Source organism: Kogia breviceps, chromosome 15, assembly GCF_026419965.1.
Source record: "Kogia breviceps isolate mKogBre1 chromosome 15, mKogBre1 haplotype 1, whole genome shotgun sequence".
NCBI lineage: Eukaryota > Metazoa > Chordata > Mammalia > Artiodactyla > Physeteridae > Kogia > Kogia breviceps.
Genome location: NC_081324.1, coordinates 64,049,779 through 64,069,120, shown reverse-complemented (window position 1 = coordinate 64,069,120; position 19,342 = coordinate 64,049,779). Strand labels below are relative to the sequence as shown.

At 57.9% G+C, this 19,342-nt stretch overlaps 1 protein-coding gene across 4 annotated transcripts in view; it reads right to left on the bottom strand.

The window, feature by feature from the left end:
• Positions 1 to 759: 759 nt before the first annotated feature.
• The window catches only part of MED15 (mediator complex subunit 15), a 62,787-nt gene continuing 44,204 nt past the window's right edge, over positions 760 to 19,342 (bottom strand). The window contains exons 5-17 of one of the 4 annotated variants that reach the window (XM_059041132.2): positions 18,589 to 18,801; positions 12,699 to 12,916; positions 11,493 to 11,828; positions 10,295 to 10,423; positions 5,076 to 5,212; positions 4,871 to 4,998; positions 4,649 to 4,783; positions 4,507 to 4,570; positions 3,613 to 3,679; positions 3,009 to 3,169; positions 2,760 to 2,926; positions 2,255 to 2,353; positions 760 to 1,750 (exon numbers count right to left, since the gene is read on the bottom strand). In XM_059041132.2, coding sequence (XP_058897115.1) covers positions 1,614 to 1,750; positions 2,255 to 2,353; positions 2,760 to 2,926; positions 3,009 to 3,169; positions 3,613 to 3,679; positions 4,507 to 4,570; positions 4,649 to 4,783; positions 4,871 to 4,998; positions 5,076 to 5,212; positions 10,295 to 10,423; positions 11,493 to 11,828; positions 12,699 to 12,916; positions 18,589 to 18,801 — 1,991 coding nt within the window. In that variant the 3' untranslated portion in view covers positions 760 to 1,613. The remainder of the gene's footprint in view (positions 1,751 to 2,254; positions 2,354 to 2,759; positions 2,927 to 3,008; positions 3,170 to 3,612; positions 3,680 to 4,506; positions 4,571 to 4,648; positions 4,784 to 4,870; positions 4,999 to 5,075; positions 5,213 to 10,294; positions 10,424 to 11,492; positions 11,829 to 12,698; positions 12,917 to 18,588; positions 18,802 to 19,342) is intronic. The other 3 variants (XM_059041135.2, XM_059041134.2, XM_067015022.1) reach the window with 3 other exon arrangements.

Sequence of the window (19,342 nt, the reverse complement as noted above, 5' to 3'; positions counted from 1 at the left end):
TCCAGACCAGCCAAACCCACAGCAGATAAAGTACATGGTCTCAGGGCTGAGGAACTATTTCTTTGCTCGGTATTTCTGCACTTACACACACGTGTGCATTATGAAATAAGCATGAGCCTACCTGTCGAAGACTGGAAATAAAGCTCGTTTCTCCCTGTTGTGAGTCTTGTTCCTCATTGGCCATCAGGCACTGCTGCCCTGAGCGCCCCTAGCTCTGCTCCCTGCCATGGGCAGGGCCTGCCGGGCAGTCACCCTGCTTGCTAGGGCCTTGCAGCTGTCCTGGAAGAAAACAAGCTCCGGGACAGCCTGCACACACTTCCTGGAGTGCAGGGGGCTGCCTTCCCGGCATGTGGGCAAGACACTGTCCCGTGTCCACTGACGAACACAGCTAGTGAGCGGCCCCACCCAGCCTGCCTTCCTCCATGGACGGCTAGAGCCACGGCCATGGGAGAAGGTCCTCTCCTGTACACTGGGCCCCACCCTGCAATGGCCTCACACCACCCCCTCAATTGCCAGAACAGCAGCTTTAGTGCAGACCCTTGCCTGGCAGGACAGTCCTCCTGGCCCAACCGGCCATGTCCTCAGTGCCGATCTCTGCCGCTTCTGCTTTGGGGAGCAGGGAACCTGGGGGTGAACCAGGACAGGCACGTCTGGGCATCGGTGGCCATCCCCGAGGTGGGGGACCTGGATCAGCCCCGACAGTGCCCCTCACTGGACAGAGGGCCCCTGACTTGCAGAGAGGGGGGACACAGTGACAAATTCATGACAAACACAGGAATAATAAATTTATTATAAGAACCACAGAAGACACGGTAATGCACATACAAAAGGGGGGAACCTCTCATCGCCAGAGGGCCGGCTGGCGCCCAGTCAGGAACCCTCAACTGTCTGGAGGGTTCTTAAGACGCTGGGTCCCGAGGACAACATCCTAACCCGAGTGGGCCTAAGTGCCTAACCTGGGCACGGTGCCAGGAACAAGATCCACCCAGACACCCCTGCTCCCTGGGTGCCTCCACAGTGCTGAGCAGACTCCCAGGGCTAGAATGAGAAGGATCATGAGGTATGAGACCCAGCCGGTGGCCGGGGACCCACAGCCACAAACAGACCTTCCCTCGAGCTGCAGTCAGCGCCCCCGGATCCTGGAGCTTCCCTGTGGCGTGCCCCACATGCCAACGGTGGCACGATCTCAACCCAAAACCGTGATCAGGGAATTCTGCATGTTTTAAGGGTTTCCTATGTCCTGCACATTCCCCTATGGAAACGGTAGAAGAGTTTTCTGGCACACACGCGAGAGGCTCAAACAGGACCCTGAGTTCCAGAGGAAGGACATGGGCCCTGAAGAGGCTGCGGGGATAGTAGCCCGAGGAGCACAGGGCCGGGGGCGTGCCTGGCTCCTGGAAGAAGCAGCCAGCCACCTGTCCCAGTCCTGTCCAAGTGTGGGAAATGTTTGGTGGGTCCCCAAGGCAGAAGATAAAAGCAGGAAAGCTAACCTAAGCCCAAGCTCTCTAAGGAAGCCAGCAACTAGAAATGTCCGACACGGGGCCCCGACGAGGCTGCCGGCTGCCCCACGGTCCCTGGAGGGCAGGCAGCCGGAGATGCGGTGGTGGTGGTGGCTAGGCGGCCGAGAGGCAGGCCTGGTGGATGCTCTGGGCCCAGGTGTTGAGCAGAGCTGTGACCGAGTGCTTGTCAGGGAGCTGCAGCAGCCGCGAGGTCATGCACCGGTGCACCGACTGCAGGAAGGGGTTGGCGTCTGCAGCAGAGCGGCGGGCCATGAGCTCTGTGCTCTCTGCCAGGACCCTGGCCCACCTCACCCAGCCCAGGGACCGGGGGTGCCAGCTCCCGCGTGCCAGTGGAGAGCTGGAACAAAATGGTCTGGAGCCTCAGGGACGGCCTTGGGGCCCTTGTCCTGGTCCTCTACATGCCAGCTCTGAGCCCCTGGGGGCCTGTCTCCCATCACCGAGGCTGTCTCTGGGCCTGTCACTCAGATGGGTCCCCATGAGCCCAAGCTCCCATGTGTGCCCCCAGGTCAGCCTTGAAGAGGCCCACAGGAGCCACTGGGCCTGCTCACCCCTCATCCCCGGAACACGGCTGCCTCGGAGCTGCAGGGACACCATGGGGTCAGAGACACTTCTCTTTCCATGTGATTGAGGGGCAACCTGCTCCTGCCCACCAAGGAGGAAGGGGAAGAGGGGGGCCTCAGCAGGGCCGGGGCACGTGGAGGAAAGCCTGGTGGCCCGTCCTCTCAGTCACCCACCGTACTGCCACTGCCGGTCGATCCACAGCGGGCTCTGGGCAGGGTAGTCGGCAGGCACGCTGAGCTCCAGCGGTGGCACGCTGGGGAGGTCCTTGTCATCTGCAACACACAAGGCCGCACCTGTGACCCGGCTTGCCCCTCCTCATAGCCCTGCTCCCCAACAGCACCCTCCAGGCCCCAGAGGTTCTGGTGAGGCTGCTGCAGAGCCGAGGCCCCTGACTCCCGGGCTTCCCCGTCTCCCCAGGGCCTCAGGTGAGCAGAGTCGCAGCTGAACAGGAGGGAGGGGGGCTTCCCTGCACATGGGGGAGAGGTTAGAGTGTGCAGGCTCAGGGCCCAGCCCCCAGTGCGAGTCCTGGGCCAGGAGCGTGTGGGGACCAAGGAGGACAGCGGGCAGGCTCCAGAGAGGGCCCGGGGCTGGGGGATAAGCAGGTGGTCCTGGGCAGTGGCAAAGCCTGGGGCTGCCAGTCAGGGTTCGTTCTTGATCCACCCCACCCCCGGCACTCACCCAGCTTGCATATCAGGTGGACGGTGCCGTTGTTACTGCAGTGAGAAGGGTCCAAGTTCACCAGGAACTTGGGGTCTAGCCGGGCCACCTCCCCCTGGAGCACATTGGGGATGCTCTGCCGTTCGTCCTCTTCAAACCTACGCTTCCGGGTGCACACCACTGGGGCCCTGGGGGAGGCAGCCGTGTTGACCACCCTGGCCAGGCCATGGCCCAGGACCCACTGCCCACCAAGCCCTGGGCGGTACGCACGTGATGGGGGGGCCGTGTATGGCTGTCATGGCAGGCACGAACGTGCGGTACAGGGAATGGTTGAAGACAGGTGAGCGGATATTGGCCAGGACGGCGTCCAGGAGTGGCTGGCACAGGTACTGCTGCTTGGTTGGCGGCACCGGGGGCGGTGGGGGCGTGGGCTGGGACAGGACAGCAAGGTCAGCAGCCCACTCTTGGGGAGGCTTTCCAGACCCCAGGTCCTCATCCTCACTCACAGCCAGACCTCCTGGCTCCCCCACCACCTCCACCCCTGCAGACAAGGATGGCTGATCCTGGACACACTCTACTCCCCCTGGGCCTGGCCTTGGGCATGAGAACCCTCACACCTGTGGGGGAAGGAAGCACCCATGGGCCCGCGCCCAGAGGCTGATTTCTCCCATGTTCTCACCCCACCCACACTGCAGACCTGACCTGGAAGAGGACTCCTGGGCAGGGTGCCCAGACTGAGCAGCATGGTCCCCTGCCCACCTCTGACTGCAGGCTCCTTCTAGCTCGTGGTTCCGAGTCACTGTGGGGTTAGCCCTGACCTCCCAGAGATGCCTGCGACCCTACCAACACCACGAGGCCATGGCACCCCACGCACCACTGCCATGTCATTTTTGAGTTTTTCCAGGGCGATCTCACACTTCTGCAGCGTTTTCAGAGGGCACCTATAGGGGAGAAGATGTGGCTGACCCTCCACGTGGGAGGACAGGGGAGCCAGCAGCTCTCACGTTCTCATCCCAACCACTGACCATCCGGCCTCCTCTGGATGGAGCGAGACCTGAGGCCTGGGCCACCAGAACCCTCCCCAGGAACCCCAGCGAGCCCACCCACTGTTCCCAGACCCAGAGTCTAAGGCAAGATGGCCCCGCACCCAGGAGCTGCTGGTCCTGGCTAGCAGAACAAGGCACGCATGCTATGGATCAAGAGAAAGGACAGGGGCCAGGCCCCTGCCCCCCATCCTGATGACCCCAGTGAGGGCCTGGAGGGCCGTCCACCACCAACAGGCCCATTCCTCAGTGCCCAGCATTCTGCCCAGATGAGAACAGGGAGGACATTCCGGAAGGGGAGCCTGGCCTGAGCCAAGGCCTGGGCAGAGGGCAGGAATCCCAAGGCCAGTCCACGCACAGGAGGTGGCGCTGGCTGAGCTCTGGTGCTCAGCAGCCCCACGGCCGGTGGGCAAGGGAAAGGACATGAGTGCGTGTCCTCTGCCTTCCAAGTGCTTCTCGGACGGCGTCCCAGTTCCCTCCCACAGCCAGCGCGTGTGAGCTCAGCTGCCCCTTTTGCAGATGGGGTAACTAAGAAAGTCACTTGCCCAAGGCCACCAGCAAATCAGGGGCAGGGCTGCAGGTCAGACTGAAGCCTGTCAAGGCCAGCAGCCCAGTGAGGCAGGGCTGTGAGGGCCACAGGGGAGGCCAACCAAGCAGCCGGGGACCCTCTGTGAGGTGTGGGCACAGCACTATCCTCCCCCCATGGGCCTGGGGGCAAAGCTCACCGCTTGGAGGGGTCTGTCAGGATGTCTAGAAGGCTCTTCATCTTACTCAGGTCCTTTTTTCTGTCTGAGGCAGAAGGAGTCACTCAGACAAGGGCCTGGGTGTCTGCGGGCCCTGCCCCCGGCCCGCCCACCCGGCCCCCACCTTCGTTCTTGTCGATCTTGTTGATCATACGGCGCAGGGGCTCGATGTACTTGGACAGCTGCTTCAGCTTGTCCAGGTACTGCTGCTCCTCCGCCTGGCTGGAGCCCGCGGGGCTCATGACGGAGCTGGGGTTCACTGCGGGACACAGCCCAAGCCCACAAAGGGCCGTCAGCCCCTCACTTCGCAGGGCCCCAAACTGTGCCCCCCTCGGGTCCGACTTACCAGGCGTGTTCAAAGGTCCTGGGGAGGGGACACTGAAGTTCTGTGGGGTGCGTGCTGTCACCGGACTCTGGGAGGGCTGTGGCGAAGGGCTGGGCAGGAAGCTGCTGGGGGACGGGGCAGGGCCGGAGCTGTGCAGAGCGAAAGGGAGCACAGCCATGAGCCTGGGCCTGCAAGCCAAGTGGGGAGGGGCACGGGCCAGGCCTACCTGACATTGGAGTTGGGCTGTGAGCTGGGCGGGCCGGGCTGCGGGGATGGCTGTGGGGGAGGGGGCATCGACTGCGGGGTCTGCACCTGCTGGCCCGGCGATGGTGACGACAGCATGGTGAGGCTGCTCTGGCTGACCTGGAGGGGGAGGGGCTCAGCCTGCTCACCCGTCCCCCACTCTGCCCCCCACCACTCCCCACTCACGAGCCCCTTGTCTCTTGCAGCCTCGCCACACACCCTGGTCTTCCTCTGATGCCCCGCCTCTCAAATACAAACACGGGCCCACGCCCCCACCCATGGGTGCCCACGCAAGCACACAGCGACCAAGACACTGGCAGAGGGCCAGGCTGGGTGGCCCTCTGCTCCTGGTGGGGGCTTCTGGGCTGCGATGGGACACCCCCAGGTCTCTGCCTCCTGAGTGTGGGAGCCTGTGGGCATGGGAGGCCAGTGAGGGCTGTGCTGTTACAGGCAGGACCGTCCTGCGAACCTCCACAAGACCCCTCAGGCCACAGGCAGCCCCAGCTCTGACAGCACCAAGGTCAAGCCCAGCGGTAGGGCAGTGGGGATGCCACCATCTTGTTCTGTGTCCCACCTGTGCCTGCCTGACGGGAGCAAAGCCTCCCCTTGTCACCCCTGCCAGCACACCTGGCCTGGGGTTCTGCGGTCTGGCAGCCGAGCAGCTGCTGTGGGACCAGCAGGCCCCACTGGGAGAGGGGAGAGGGGAGCGGTTTGGCATCATGCTCCTTTCTCTGCACGGCAGGCTCACCCCACTCCCTGCAGTCCTCGTCAGGGCGGACACAGCGGAGTCCCCACCCCACTGTCATCACTAGGACAATGCCATATTGGTCCAAGAACACGAAGGGAGGAAATCACACACCCCAGGACTAAGATCGACGGTGTGTGGAAATAACTACTTTCCACCCGAGAGGCATGAGATGCCAGTTCTGGCAGCGCAGACAGCTCGGGGAGACAGCTGCCCACCAGTCCTGTGCCCAGCAGCCCTGTAATGAGCCCTGCAGAGCAGCCTTGCCCAGAGCCTGCGGACAGTGCACAAAGGCCCGGCCGCTCACCACACGGGGATCACCCCAAAGGCCCTGCCGGATTCACTCAGAGCTTCCCCCACACCCCAGCAACCTCCTGTGCACTGAGCATCAGCCCCGGAGCCTGCTTCTTGGAGCCCAGCTCACACCCCATCCTCCATTCCCACCTGCCCAATTCTGCAGACTGACTCTAGCCTGCCCCCCTCACTCTGCACACCGAGGCTGGACATGGCACTGGAGCAGGGCCTGCGTGTGTTCACAATGTGAAGATGAAGCTAAATGAAAACCACCCAGCCAGGTTCCGAAAGGAGGCAGGGTGATCCATGGGAAACAAAACATCTACCCCAGGAGGATGAACTGATCTGTGAGGCTACGGCGGTGCTGACATCCACGCAGTCTGCCGGGGCTGGGCTCCAAGGCAGGAGAAAGGTCTGCGGGGAGACCCCTGGCATCACAGGCATGTCCCACACTCACCAACGGGTCGCATGCAGCAGGCACTGCAAGCCAGGGGTGAGCCAGACAGTAGCAGATGACAACATGACCCCAGCAATGGCTGTGGGTGTGAGGCAGCCCTCATGCAGAGCTGGGAGTGGACAGTCCTGCAGCCACACCAACAAAAGAACTTCCAGGGTGTGGGCCAGGAAGCCATTCTCCTGTTGTCTGTCAAAACTCGAGCGCTGCCTGAAGAGCCCACCACCCACCCCACCAGATGCTAAGTGGGATGTCAGTGGGTGGAGCACGCGCTGTGCTGGGCTCCCCTGCCCGCACCCAGGGTGAGGCTGAGAGCACCCAAAGGCCACAGCTGGCCGGCGCCACCCTGCACTTGGGGGTGCCCAGCTGTGAGCCCCGTGGCAGCTCAACAGTGCTCCTTCCAGAGCAAGAGAGGCCCAGAAGCAATCAGGTGGTGTGAAAGAGGTGCTATTTCTTTCCGGAAGAAACAAAGTCATCAGGAATGAAAAGCTTGACTCTGATCTCTGCGGACTGGTTTTCTGGTTACAGAGCTCCTGAGGTGGAAAGCTGGTTTTCTCTTGACCACAGATCCTAACGAGACACACCGGACGTCTACAGTATTGGACGAGCCAGGCCACAACTCCTCCTCCCAACACACACCCGCCCAGGGAGGCCCCGAGCGCCCCCACTGGCTGCGACCATGGTGGAGGGCCCACTGGGAGGGGAGGTGGGGGCAGGGTGTGCTCACCCCATTCCACACACTGTTCCACACACACACATCAGGGAAGGGGGTCTGTAACGTGAGAATGACAGCTAAGCTTCCGAATGCTGGAAGAATAGGAAGCAGGAAGACCAAAGCACAGGGGCTGCTGGGAAATGGAGACGCATCCTGTCCTGGTTTTCACCTGCCATCATGGGGTGTGGTTCTCCCGCTGAGTCCTAGTCCAGCCCCCGCTGGACAGGGATGTGACGGGGACATCTCTCTCATCTACATGAGTTAATGTCAGAACCAGGCATACAGAACAGGGTTTACTGATTTTCCTGAAACACCCAAATCCCAAACTCCAGCCCGGGCTGTGAGCCCTGCCACCCATCAGGCCCCAGCACCACCAAGCACACAATAAGGCCCCCCTCCTCTGCTCTGAGAGGGAAGACTTGAGAGACCAGGCCTGCGGGCCGCCACCTGGGCCCCCATCCCAGCACCTCTTTCACACACCACGACACTGGACCCTGCATTCTGAGGTCAAATGTGTGGGCCCAGCACGGCAGTTCTAGTCTGTGTGTCGACCTCCTGGTAGGTGACCAGCTGGTACGATCGAGAGTCTCAAAGTGCCCCCGTGAGTCACTCTGGGAAATGTTTGCAAACAGTCCAGGACCTGCCATGCACCACTGCTAACAGCAAAAAACCAGAAGTAACCTCAGGATCCAAGAACAAGACAATAATTAAGGACAGCAGGATACATTCATAAGAGGAAGAGCACACAGCCACGGAAGGCAACATTGACCAAGGGACTCTAATTACAGGACAACCTTTTACTTCTACTGTAACAAAAAAAGAAGCCACACACAAAATCCTAGAGAACCGGAAAGAAAACAAGCCAAGCAGGCTCTCCCGCTTGAAATGCTTCCCTAGCTTACAATGCCTTCAACCTCCCACCTTCTACAGCCACCACCTGTTTTCTAGTTTTGGGGTCAGAATATCTGTAGCCTTGTCTTGTCAACTGTTGCCTCCGAGGTTGCAAAAAAAGGCTGTGAATCCAGAGATTCTCCCTCAGGGGTCTCCTTGCACCCTGGGGACCCCACTGCTGCTAGAACCACACAGTAAGGCAGCCAACCGGCCCCCAGGGACCTGCACGAGCACCCCACACATACCTGCGCCAGACCTGGGAACCCACAGTGCGGCCCCGCAGGCAGCGTGAGGCCTCGCTTCCACTCTGCCCAAGGCTGGCCTCTCACTCAGGAGGGGATGGACACCCCTCCCATAAACCCTGAAGGTTCATCCTCAGAAAACCAAACCCGCTCGCAGGTATGAGTGGTGGTGCCTCCTCCCGACCCAGCTACCCGAGTCCCCACCTGGGGAGAAGAACCCACGCCTGCCTCAGCCCTGCCGGCTGTCAGGCCTCCATGCTCCACGAGGGGACAGAAGGTTACAAATCAAGGTTACCCTCGAGGTGATCAAGCCCATGGCCAAGCCCCACGCGGGCTGGACTGGGACCTCCAGCAGAAGCAAAGGCATGTGACTACCAGGAAGGGAAGCACAGCCCAGGAGTCGGCATGGGGAATGGAGTGCACCCCCTGCAGCCACTGCAGGAGAGCGATGGGCGCCCAGGAAGCTGCAGGGAGTCCGCCTACCCAAGCGAGAAGCCTACGAACCAGCAGGTGGGGCCTGGACCATTGGAAGACAGCAACTCTTCAGCTGCTCGCTTCCCAAACACCAAGAACTGGGGTGAAAAGGGAAGTTCTGCTTCAGGACGGAAGCTGCCAGGTCAGAGGGCCAAGCCTCCCACTTTCCTACCAGACCTGAGAGGCAGCAAGGGCAGCGGCTTCCACCAGCTGGGCGGTCACTCCAAGCCGCTGCCGCCATCCCAACTCTGACCACACTCCGCACAGGACACCGAGAGCAGAGAGTCCCAGGAGGCCTGGGGACGAAGCTGGGACATACAGGGTGGTGGCAGAGGAGGACGCCAACATTGTCATACAAGGCCTCCAGCCCTGCCCCAGCTACAGACATGATGTCCGTGGTGTGTTGCACATAAGAACACACGTGGGCAAGCTGGTGTGTGGTGCAGTGACCACAGAGCTACCGCCAAACGCCACAGTTCCCCCCAACGGCATGTTTCCCACGGACTCCAGCCATGTGGCGGGGACTAGGAAGGACCATTTCTGAGCCTCCCGCCAATGCTAAGGGAACACACGGCATCCCAGCGGTGCTTACCACACGGCCCGATGCCCCAGACAGGGAGCTCAATGGACTCGGGAAGTGAGCAGGGCAGGAGCCGGCAGGGACACTCGGCATGGCAGCCCAGCGCCGCACAGCACCGGGGTGGCCAAGTCGCCCCTGGGGTCTCACCACGTCAAGCAGCACATCAGCTCTGTCTAAAGCCAACGCTCTTCTGAGCCAGCCTATCAGTGTTGCCACTGCTGGGTGGAGACAGGAGGAACCAAGGCCGGGGACTGGACATAGGTGAAGAGGGCGTCTATGGAGAAGTCATGAGGCCCAGGCTCCCACCCCAGACACCAAGGAGGCTGTGGCCTCTACTAGGCAAGGCCGGGTGGCCTCCTCCATCCCATCGACATCCGATTTGCAGAGGGTGGGCGTGGTGGACCTGGGCCACATGTGTCACACAGGGGTGAGCCCTGCCAGTCAGCAAGGCAAGGGGCCATGGCACATGTCTGTGCTGACCACCAGAGCCGGATGCCACTGTCCTCGTGCTCTTCCCAGTTTCTAGAGAGCTACTATCCCCCCAGCCCCATGCTCAGGGCTAAGGCAAGAAGAGACCGTGATGCTCTCACCAATGCCCTCTTGGAGGAGAAGGGAAGAGGGAAGGTATGGGGCATCATGGGAGGTGGGAACAGCCTGTGCCCTGTGAAGCCAGGGGCCCAGACACGGCCGAGCAGGGCTTCCACCCAAGGTCCCCAGGGACAGGCCCTGATCCAACCAGGACCCTCACCATAGCGTAGGGGACATGCACTGGCCGGCGCCTCCAGAGCCTCAGCTCTGGGCCCTCACCTGGACTCCGGGACCCACTATCTGGGAGGCCTGAGCCGTCGGCACTGCTGTCTGCGGTGGCACCTGGGGCTGCACCTGCGGCACCTGGGGCTGCACCTGCGGCTGCTGCACCACCATCGGAGCCCGGACCTGAGAAGGAAGGGAGCAGCAATCTGGAGCCACCAGGGCAGAGGGCAGAGCACCTCCACGTCCATCTGCGGGAGCCGGAGTCTCTTAAGCTCTCCTCAAGAAGGGGAATGGGCTTGCCACCACTTCCCTGACTGATGTCCCGCTACTGGCTGTCCCTTATCCCACGGCTCATCAAAAGTGTCCACGCCAGCCTGGCTCTGAGTCAGCACAGCTGAGCCCTGTCTCTCCTGGCGAGATGCCTGCCCCAATGGGACACCACAACACAGCCATCACCACCAGCTACCGCGGCAAGCAGAGCACGCTCATGGTCTACGAGAACCCCACTCTGAGCCCTGACTCCTCAAAGGAAACCAGGGCCAGCTGGCTCCCAGGTGACAGGTGTGACCCTCCTCAAGACCCTCCCCAGATCTCCAGCCTGCACCTGTGGGGCTTACTATTCAGCCACTACTTGATTCAGGTGTGACCCGTGTCCCCACTTCACCCAATGAACAGCAAATAGAAAAGGCCACAAAAATCAAGGAAGTGAACTGAAAAAACATTTAAATGGCCCCTTGACACAGCTACCCCTGACTCAGTACGATATTTTGTCTTTCATGTAAATGTCATTGAATGGTTCTGCTTTTACACAAATAAATAAGACCGAAAATAACAGTATTTTACATCAATACCCCCCTCAAAAATACTGTCATGCTCTCTGCTCAGAACAGAACTGAATGGTCAGCAGACCACTGTGGATGCCCAGGGTACGTGGTACACCCCCCCCCAGCAGTGAGAAGACGGGTGTTACCGTCCATCTAATCATCCACAATCTTACAATGCCTGTGGCTACCATGCTGCTCAGAAGACAAGGTGCCACCCGGGAGCAGGGACGTCGCACACTGGATGCAGCAGCTGGCGGAATGCACGCACCCTTGCTGATCTGGATGTGCGGGCCAGCAGGGGCCAGGGCCACCTGAGTCCTGGTGCTGGAAGAAGAGGACCTGCCATCTACAGCCAGGGCACCCCAGAGACCGCCGACAGCACAGGAGACACCAGAAGAGCCCTGGCTGTGCGAGCCCTGGGTACTCACGAGTTTCAGCTGCGGCTGGGCGTACAGCATCTGTCCGGGAAGGGCTGGAGCCTGTGACACCAAAGGCTGCGTCTGTGACTGAGGCGGGAGCTGCGATGGCTGGTTCTGGGCCACCGGCGGCTGGGGCTGTGGTGGTGGCTGGTGGTGCTGTGGGTGATGCAGCTGCTGCAGCTGCTGGGGCAGGGTCTGTGATGGGGGAGGCTGTGGCTGCTGCATTGGGGGCTGCTGTATTGGTGGCTGGGCCTGCAAAGCCTGCTGCTGCTGCTGCTGTTGCTGTTGCTGTTGCTGCAGCTGTAGCTGTGCCATCCGTTGTAGTTGCTGCTGCTGCTGCTGCATCTGGGGTGGAACAAGCAACACCCATCACCTCTCCAGCCTTGGAATTCTGCTCTGGGAAGTCTGCCCAGGCTGCTCTCCCAGGAGACAGAGGGACACCGAGGGCACCAAGCGTGCACCTATGCCCTGGCCACCAGACGCTGGCCCATCTCTAGGCCTGAGAGGACAAAGGAAGGGTCCAGGGAAGGGTCTGGAGGGCTTGGTAAGGGGTCACATATAGGCACAACCCCAGAGAAGCCGGGCAAGGTTCAGCTGACCGCAGGTCTCCAAAGCCTCTCCAGGGATGCTTGTTTAGTCCCTAGAGTGGTCACAGAACGAGGCTCAGGATGAGGAGGAAAAGCGGGGCTGAAGATTCACTGTCAGCCCTGGGAGAGGGGCCTCCAAGATCCAGGAGGGGCCTTGGGAAAAGGAGGCATAAGCCAAGGCCTGGAGCAGGTGGGAAAGAGCAGGGGGCCCTTCAGGGCTTCCCTCCCTCAACCCACAACAGGCCTGACAAAAGACGCTTAACCCGTCAGGGCGCTGACTGCAGAGCATGCGCGTGAGAGGTTTTCTTGTAAGCAGTGCTCCTAATGTGACATGGCCACCCCTGCGGGACACTAGGCAGGGCTCGATTAGTGCCGCATCCAGACACCAGAACACTCAGGGACAGGTCAGGAGGCCTGCGTGAGCTCAGAGGACGCACACCCATGGGGCGGTCCAGGCCGTGCTATGAGTGGAAGGTAGCCTCACTCTGGCCTGGGCAGACTCTCACATGAGCTGTCTGCACCAGGAGCCACCTGATCCATCCCCCAGCACACAGTAGGCCCACTCCTTCCCGTTCCAGGCTCGGGGGCCCTGAAGGCGGCCAGGGTCCAGAACGATGGCATCTAGTACCTGCTGCTGGTTCTGATGATGCAACTTGATCAGATGCTGCTGCTGCTGCTGCTGCTGCTGGAGCTGCTGCTGCTGCACCACGGCCTGAAACTGCTGCTGCATGGCGCTCTGCTGCACCTGGAACTGCTGCTGCTGCTGCTGCTGCAGTGCCGCCTGCTGCTGTGCCTGGAACTGCTGCTGCTGCTGCTGCAGCGCCACCTGCTGGAGCTGCAGCTGGGCTGGGGACAGATGGGTCGGGGAACTTGCACTGGGTGCAGCGGGGAAGGCGCCACCCCCGCCAGTGCGGGAGGGACAGGGGTGACGATGACAGGACGGAACTTACTATAGAGTGAATCACGGTAGTGATGAACAGGAAAGAATAGGCCAGCCAAGAGGCCTGGGACCCAGCAACTAGTGATCTGCTTCCCGTCTCAATGGAACCACCTGCTCTGGACACTTCGTATCAACAGAATCTCACAACTGGGATCTTTTGTGACTGGCTCCTTCCCCTCAGCATCGCGTTTACAAGGTTCACCCACACTGTGGCACGGATCAATATTCCCTTTCTTTTTGTTGCCGAATAATACTCCACTATATAGATCTCCCACATTTTGAGTTTTGGGTTGTTTCCACTTTTTGGTAGTTATAAATAATGTTGATACAAACAATCATTCAGGGACTTCCCTGGTGGTCCAGTGGTTAAGACTCCATGCTTCCACTGCAGGGGGCATGGTGGGTTCGATCCCGGCTCGGGGAAATAAGATGCCATAGGCCGTGCAGCGCGGCCAAAAAATTAAAAACAAATAAATAAAAATAGACAATCATTCACAAGATTTTCAGTGATCTGGTCTCTTTGGGTGATGAAAATGTTTTAAAATTGATGCCGTGAGTGCACTGACCACCCTTGCACAGTACACTTCCAGTGGGTGAATATGGGTACATGAACTATATTGCAATAAAGATGAAAAGGAGGAACACAGAGACGCTTTGTACACTTTGCCCAGCTTTCCCCAATAGTAGCACTTTGTGTAACGCCCTAACACAATCAGAATGTGTGCCCATTTGCCTGAGTGTGTAGTTTAAATTCTATACAATTTTTTCACCTGCCAAGATTCAGCCACCATGGAGGTCAAGACCTGGCACAGTTCCAACACCACAGGAGCCCTTGTGGTGCCACGCCTCAGCAGCTACTAAGGTGACCTCCATTTCTAATGACTCTGCCATTTTTAAACCACACAGAAGGACTGGCTCTCTCCTTCAGCACAATTTCTGAACAGCATCAGGGTGGGGAGTACATCCATGCAGGACCCATTGTGAGCACATTTCCCATCCACAGGCTTAGACGAAGCTGCTCACTATATCCTTCAGCTCCTCTCTAAATTCATTATTTTTGTCTGATTAACCATCAGTAACTGGGAGGGGAAATTGCCCAACACAACTTTTATTTTCAAGTCTTTTTGCATCTCCTATTTCAGGTGTGTTTCCTGTAAGGATTAAAGAGCTGTACCCTCTCCTTACGTTTCCATTCAGTCTCAGGAGGAAAGCCTATCCCTTCACATTTACTGTGATTACTTACAGTTTTCAACTTATTTGTATCTGTCTTTCCCCTTCTAAGTTTCTCTTCCTCTTTTTTTTTTTTTGAGCTTTACTGAGGTATAATGGACATTTTTTTTCTCCTCTTCTGAATTCTATTTTGTTGGAGGATTGGGTTGATTTTTGTTTGTTTGGATTTTTGTTTGTTGTTTCTGTCTCATTCCATTTTTTCCTAAGGAAAATTTACAAACTATTTCTACTGTTTTAGCAACGACTTTTACAATTTTATCATGCATATTTAATTTAACAAAGTATAAAGTTTATCCACATTTAAACCTCTTTCCCAAATATGAGGACCTTAGAATCCTCTCTAAATTTTTTTTTTTTTTTTTCGGTACGCGGGCCTCTTACTGTTGTGGCCTCTCCTGTTGCGGAGCACAGGCTCTGGACGCGCAGGCTCAGTGGACATGGCTCACAGGCCCAGCTGCTCGGCATGTGGGATCTTCCCGGAGCGGGGCACGAACCCGTGTCCCCTGCATTGGCAGGCGGACTCTCAACCACTGCGCCACCAGGGAAGCCCTAAATATTTTTTAAAGTAGGTTTTACATGCACACGATAGACCTGATATCCTTGATATTCACCCTTCCTGACTCCATTTGGTTTGGTCCCTGTTTATCTTCTTATGCCCACACAGCAGACTTATATTAAAAGTCAGGATAGAAGAAAGGCCAGGAGTACAGGCTTGGACCCAGATAACTGGACTCAAATCCCAACTCTGTCACTGCTCTGTGCCTCAGTTTCCTCAGCTATACTACATACCCCTACATTGGACTCAGATAATCTATTAGACCCAAAACAGTGCTTGGAACGTGTAGAGGGTAGCTCTAAGGATTATTTTACAAAGGTAAGTTTTGTTTACACCAAGGATTCCCAGCCTTGCCCCTCCTGACACTTTGGGTCAGACAACGCCGTGCTGTGGGGGCTGCCCTGTACACAGAAGATGCTCAGCAGCATCTCTGGCCTCTGCCCACTGGAGGCCAGCAGCAGCATCCCCCCCGCCACCCAGCTGTGACAGCCAAACTGTCTCCACATATTGCCAAACACCCACTAGGGTGCAAAATTGCTGAGAATCATTAGCTTTGTGCGTGTTTATGCCATTATATGGAAAATGTTTCTTCTCCCATTTACACCTGGCATCTTGGGAAGGATGGTCTGAGAGGTAAGAGGAAATGGTGAGGGGGAAAAAAAAGTATGCCCTTAAAAACCTTTCAGTGAGGGTCTCCTTGGCTTTGTTGCCAGCTCTGTGCTCAGGGCTCTAACAACCTCTGTCTTCTTGATTCCATCACCGAGTCTGCCGAGTCTGCTTCTCGCTCCTTGACAGAAACGGCTGTTTCTGAGATAGTCTTCTAGCCTTTGGTGTCCTGCTGTTTCACAACAGGTTGGGGCATGGATGCCTTAACCTGTGTGGTCCACTGGGCTTTCATCGGCCATCGTCTCCTCACACCCTCTGTGCTTCCATCTGCACTTAGATGCCCGTCAGACTTCGTGATTTCATCCTCCACGTTTCTCACCCTCCTGTTCCTGAGGCCTCTTTTCTAGGCTACATTCTAGGTAACGTCTTCAAATGTAGCTTCTAGTTCACAAACTCTTTCTTCAGCTGTATCAAATCTGTTTATTCATCCACACTTTCCTCTTTCAATGACTTTACTTTTCGTCTCTACAAGTTCTACTTGGTTACTTTTCAAATCTGTTCGGTCACTCCTGATCCAGTATCACAGTGCTCGTTCATTTGGAAGCCCAACCTTTATTTTTTTTAAGCACCCCAAGGCCATATCTAACAATGGCTATGTCCCAGGGCATCTTCACATCTGGTGATTGTTTCTGCTCCTCCTTGAGGTGTGTCTGCTTCCTTCCAGCCTGCTGATTTTGTATGCTCAATGACTGACCCTGACCTGCAATTCTCACAGGCCTAAACTGGGAGCACTCTCCTCCAATCCGCCCTGGGCTCTGGTGGAGCTGGGGGATGCCAAGGGCCCTGGCACAAATCCTGGATGCAGGGATCCCAGGATTGCTTTCCCCCACCTTGCAGTGTGCCAAGGTGTAGCAGGGCAAAGAGCTGCCCCTACCTTCTGCCAGCCCAACAATCCAAAACACAGTCTACACAGGAGAGAGGGCTCCTCAGCAACATCCAGAAATATGGCTTATTTTTAAAGTAGGTTCTACATGCACATGATATAAAATTCATCAAGGAAACAAAAAAGTATAGAGTTTAAAAGTATCCTGTACCTCAGCCCCAGCCTTATCCACAGTCAGCAGTGTGTGTTTCCTGTGACTAACCCAGGTCACCTGGAGACGCACAGCAGGCTCTGGGCTGCCCTTTGAGAGTCCTATGACCCAGGACCTACACTCTGGGGGCGTGGAACTAAGGTCTGAAGCAGCCTTCATCACACAGTGGCGTTTGGAGGTGTCAGAAAAGGGTAGCAACTACCCATCAGCACTACACTTATTTCAGGTAGACCAGGCCACCAGAGGTCACAGGCAGGGAGGGTGGAGAGAGGGAGAGAGGGAGAGAGGGAGAGAGAGAGAGAGAGAGAAAGAGAGAGAGAGAGAGAGACAGGTGTGCTGACAAGAGGGGACCTGGGAGCTCGAGATGAAGAACCAACCACTGAGCCAAGCATCAGACAGCAAGATGTCCGTAAGGAAGAGAAATGAAGCTCTGGGAGAAAGGGGGTGTCTGGGGGCAGAAGGTGCCAGTGCAGGAGCAGGTGGGAATGAGGATGCATGTGCCTCTGAGAAGGGCAAGGTGACCCAGACACAGGGAACCCAACAAAGAACAGGATGCTCAAGGCCGCGGCTGCCCTCTTCACAGGGTTCCTGAGAGAGACGCGAGACAGAATACATGGGAACACCAGAATATGTACAAAAGCATTCACAGTAGCTTTAGTTTAACAGCCCAAACTGAAACAACCCATATGCCCTTCAAGGGTGAGTGGATAAGTGAACTGTGCATGGCCCAGCCAGTCCAGGGAATATTACTCAGCAGCGAACAGGAAGGAATTACCAACACCATCTGGAGGCTCCCAAGGGCATTAGGCCGAGTGAAAAAAAGCCAGTCTCAACAAGTCAAATATTGCATGATTCTATTTACGTAACATTTGCAAAATGACACAATTACCAAGGTGGAGAACAGATCAGCAGCTGCCAGGCTTTGGGTTGGAGGTAGGGTGTGATTATTAGGAGGCACCAGGACAGCCTGTTGGTGGTGACGGTTCCACGTGCTGACTCCATTCCACACATGATAAGACCTCACAGAACCACATGCACGTGAATGCACAAGAGTGCATGCAAAGACTGGTCACATGTGAATAAAGTCTGCCTGAGTTGACAGCACTGTTGTGGTTTTAGTGATGTACTAGGATGTTTTCGTTGGGGAAGCGGGGGGAAGGGCACATGGGAACTCTGTGCTATTCTGCAACTTCCTGTGACTCTTCAACTATTTCAAAAATAAAAAGTTACATAAGGGGAAAAAAGTACTGAAGCACTTAGCAGTACTATATAAAAGTCTACAAGCATAAATGTCCATCAAGAGGGTCCTGGGGGATTTCCCTGGTGACGCAGTGGTTAGGAATCCACCTGCCAATGCAGGGGACATGGGTTTGAGCTCTGGTCTGGGAAGATCCCACATGCCGAGGAGCAACTAGGCCCATGCGCCACAACTACTGAGCCTGCGCTCTAGAACCCACGAGCCACAACCACTGAGCCTGCGTGTCACAACTACTGAAGCCCACGCGCCTAGAGCCCATGCGCCGCAACAAGAGAAGAAGCCACCACAGTGAGAAGCCCGCACACCGCAACAAAGAGTAGCCCCCACTCGCCGCAACTAGAGAAAGCCTGTGCACAGCAACGAAGACCCAACACACCCAAAAATAAATAAATAAATTTTTTAAAGAAGAGGGTCCTGGGACAGAGGCAGCTGGCGCTGCAATCCTGCTCCTGGCCCAAGCAGTTGAGTGGAGGGTCAGGCGCCTCCTTGGGGCGGGGAATCAGGATGCGAGCCATAGCCCGGGCGGCCTGGGGCCAGGGCAACCCTGGAAGGGACAGACGGGGCTTTGCGGCTGAGGACACCCTGAGACGGAGCTGTTTCTATCTTGACTACAAAGCACAGCCCCTTGGATGGAGTCCCTGGCCACCCCATCCTCCTCCAAGTCCTCCCTCAGCCTGGGCAAGAGGGCCTCGGTGTCCCTCGCCCTCTGGGAGGCAGAGCAGGCTGGAGCTTCCCCAGCTCCTCTCACCCCCTCACCACCCCCACCCCCGGCTGGGAAGAGAACGCGCCGCCTGTGGAGAGCACGGCAGGTTCTCTGAGAAGCGTGGTACTCACTCTGCGGAGCGGCCGTGGACACGACGGCCATGCCGTGGGGGGCCATCCCCGAGGTGCCGGGAGGTGGCTGCCCCGAGAGTGGCATCGGCTGCCCCATGGCCCCCAGGCCGCCCATCCCGCCCAGGGGCTGGCCGGGGCCCCGAGCAGGTAGGCCAATGCCGGCTGCTCCCGCGGCGGGCCCGCCAGTCAGGCTCTGCAGCGCATTCATAGGGTCTGCGGGGCACAGGGTGCAGTGTCTCAGGGCAGTGTCCGCCAAACTGGGCCAGGCTCCGTGGGCCATGAGGCCTTCCCAGGCACACGCTTCCTCCCACCTCTAGGTTCGACACCCTCAGTGTCCCAAATGGTGAGCGGCCGGAGTCCCAGGAGCCCCCCAAGCCCCAGCCCAGCTGCCTGCCACACCCCAGGGGCTGGGACACCTCCTGGGTAGGGAGTACAGCCCACATCCTAGCCTAACCTATGCCAGGTCCTGACAGACTCTAAGGGACGAGCAAGCCCCCGGTGGCAGGCGGTGGCCCCACCCCTCCTGGCCATAGGCCCCTCCTGCTGGGTGAGACACAGCTGGGAATCCAGAGAAAACAAGGGTCAAGGGCTCTTCACAGTAAGCCGAGCCTGGGGCCAGAGAAGACGGGGCAGGGGCAGATCTCCCAGGGAGGTTACAAGTCCCCTTGTGCACCAGAAGCCCATCTATGCTAAGTCTGGGCAGGACCCCACTGAGGAGCAGCTCTCGGGAAAGACCCCTGAGAACAAGGGTGTG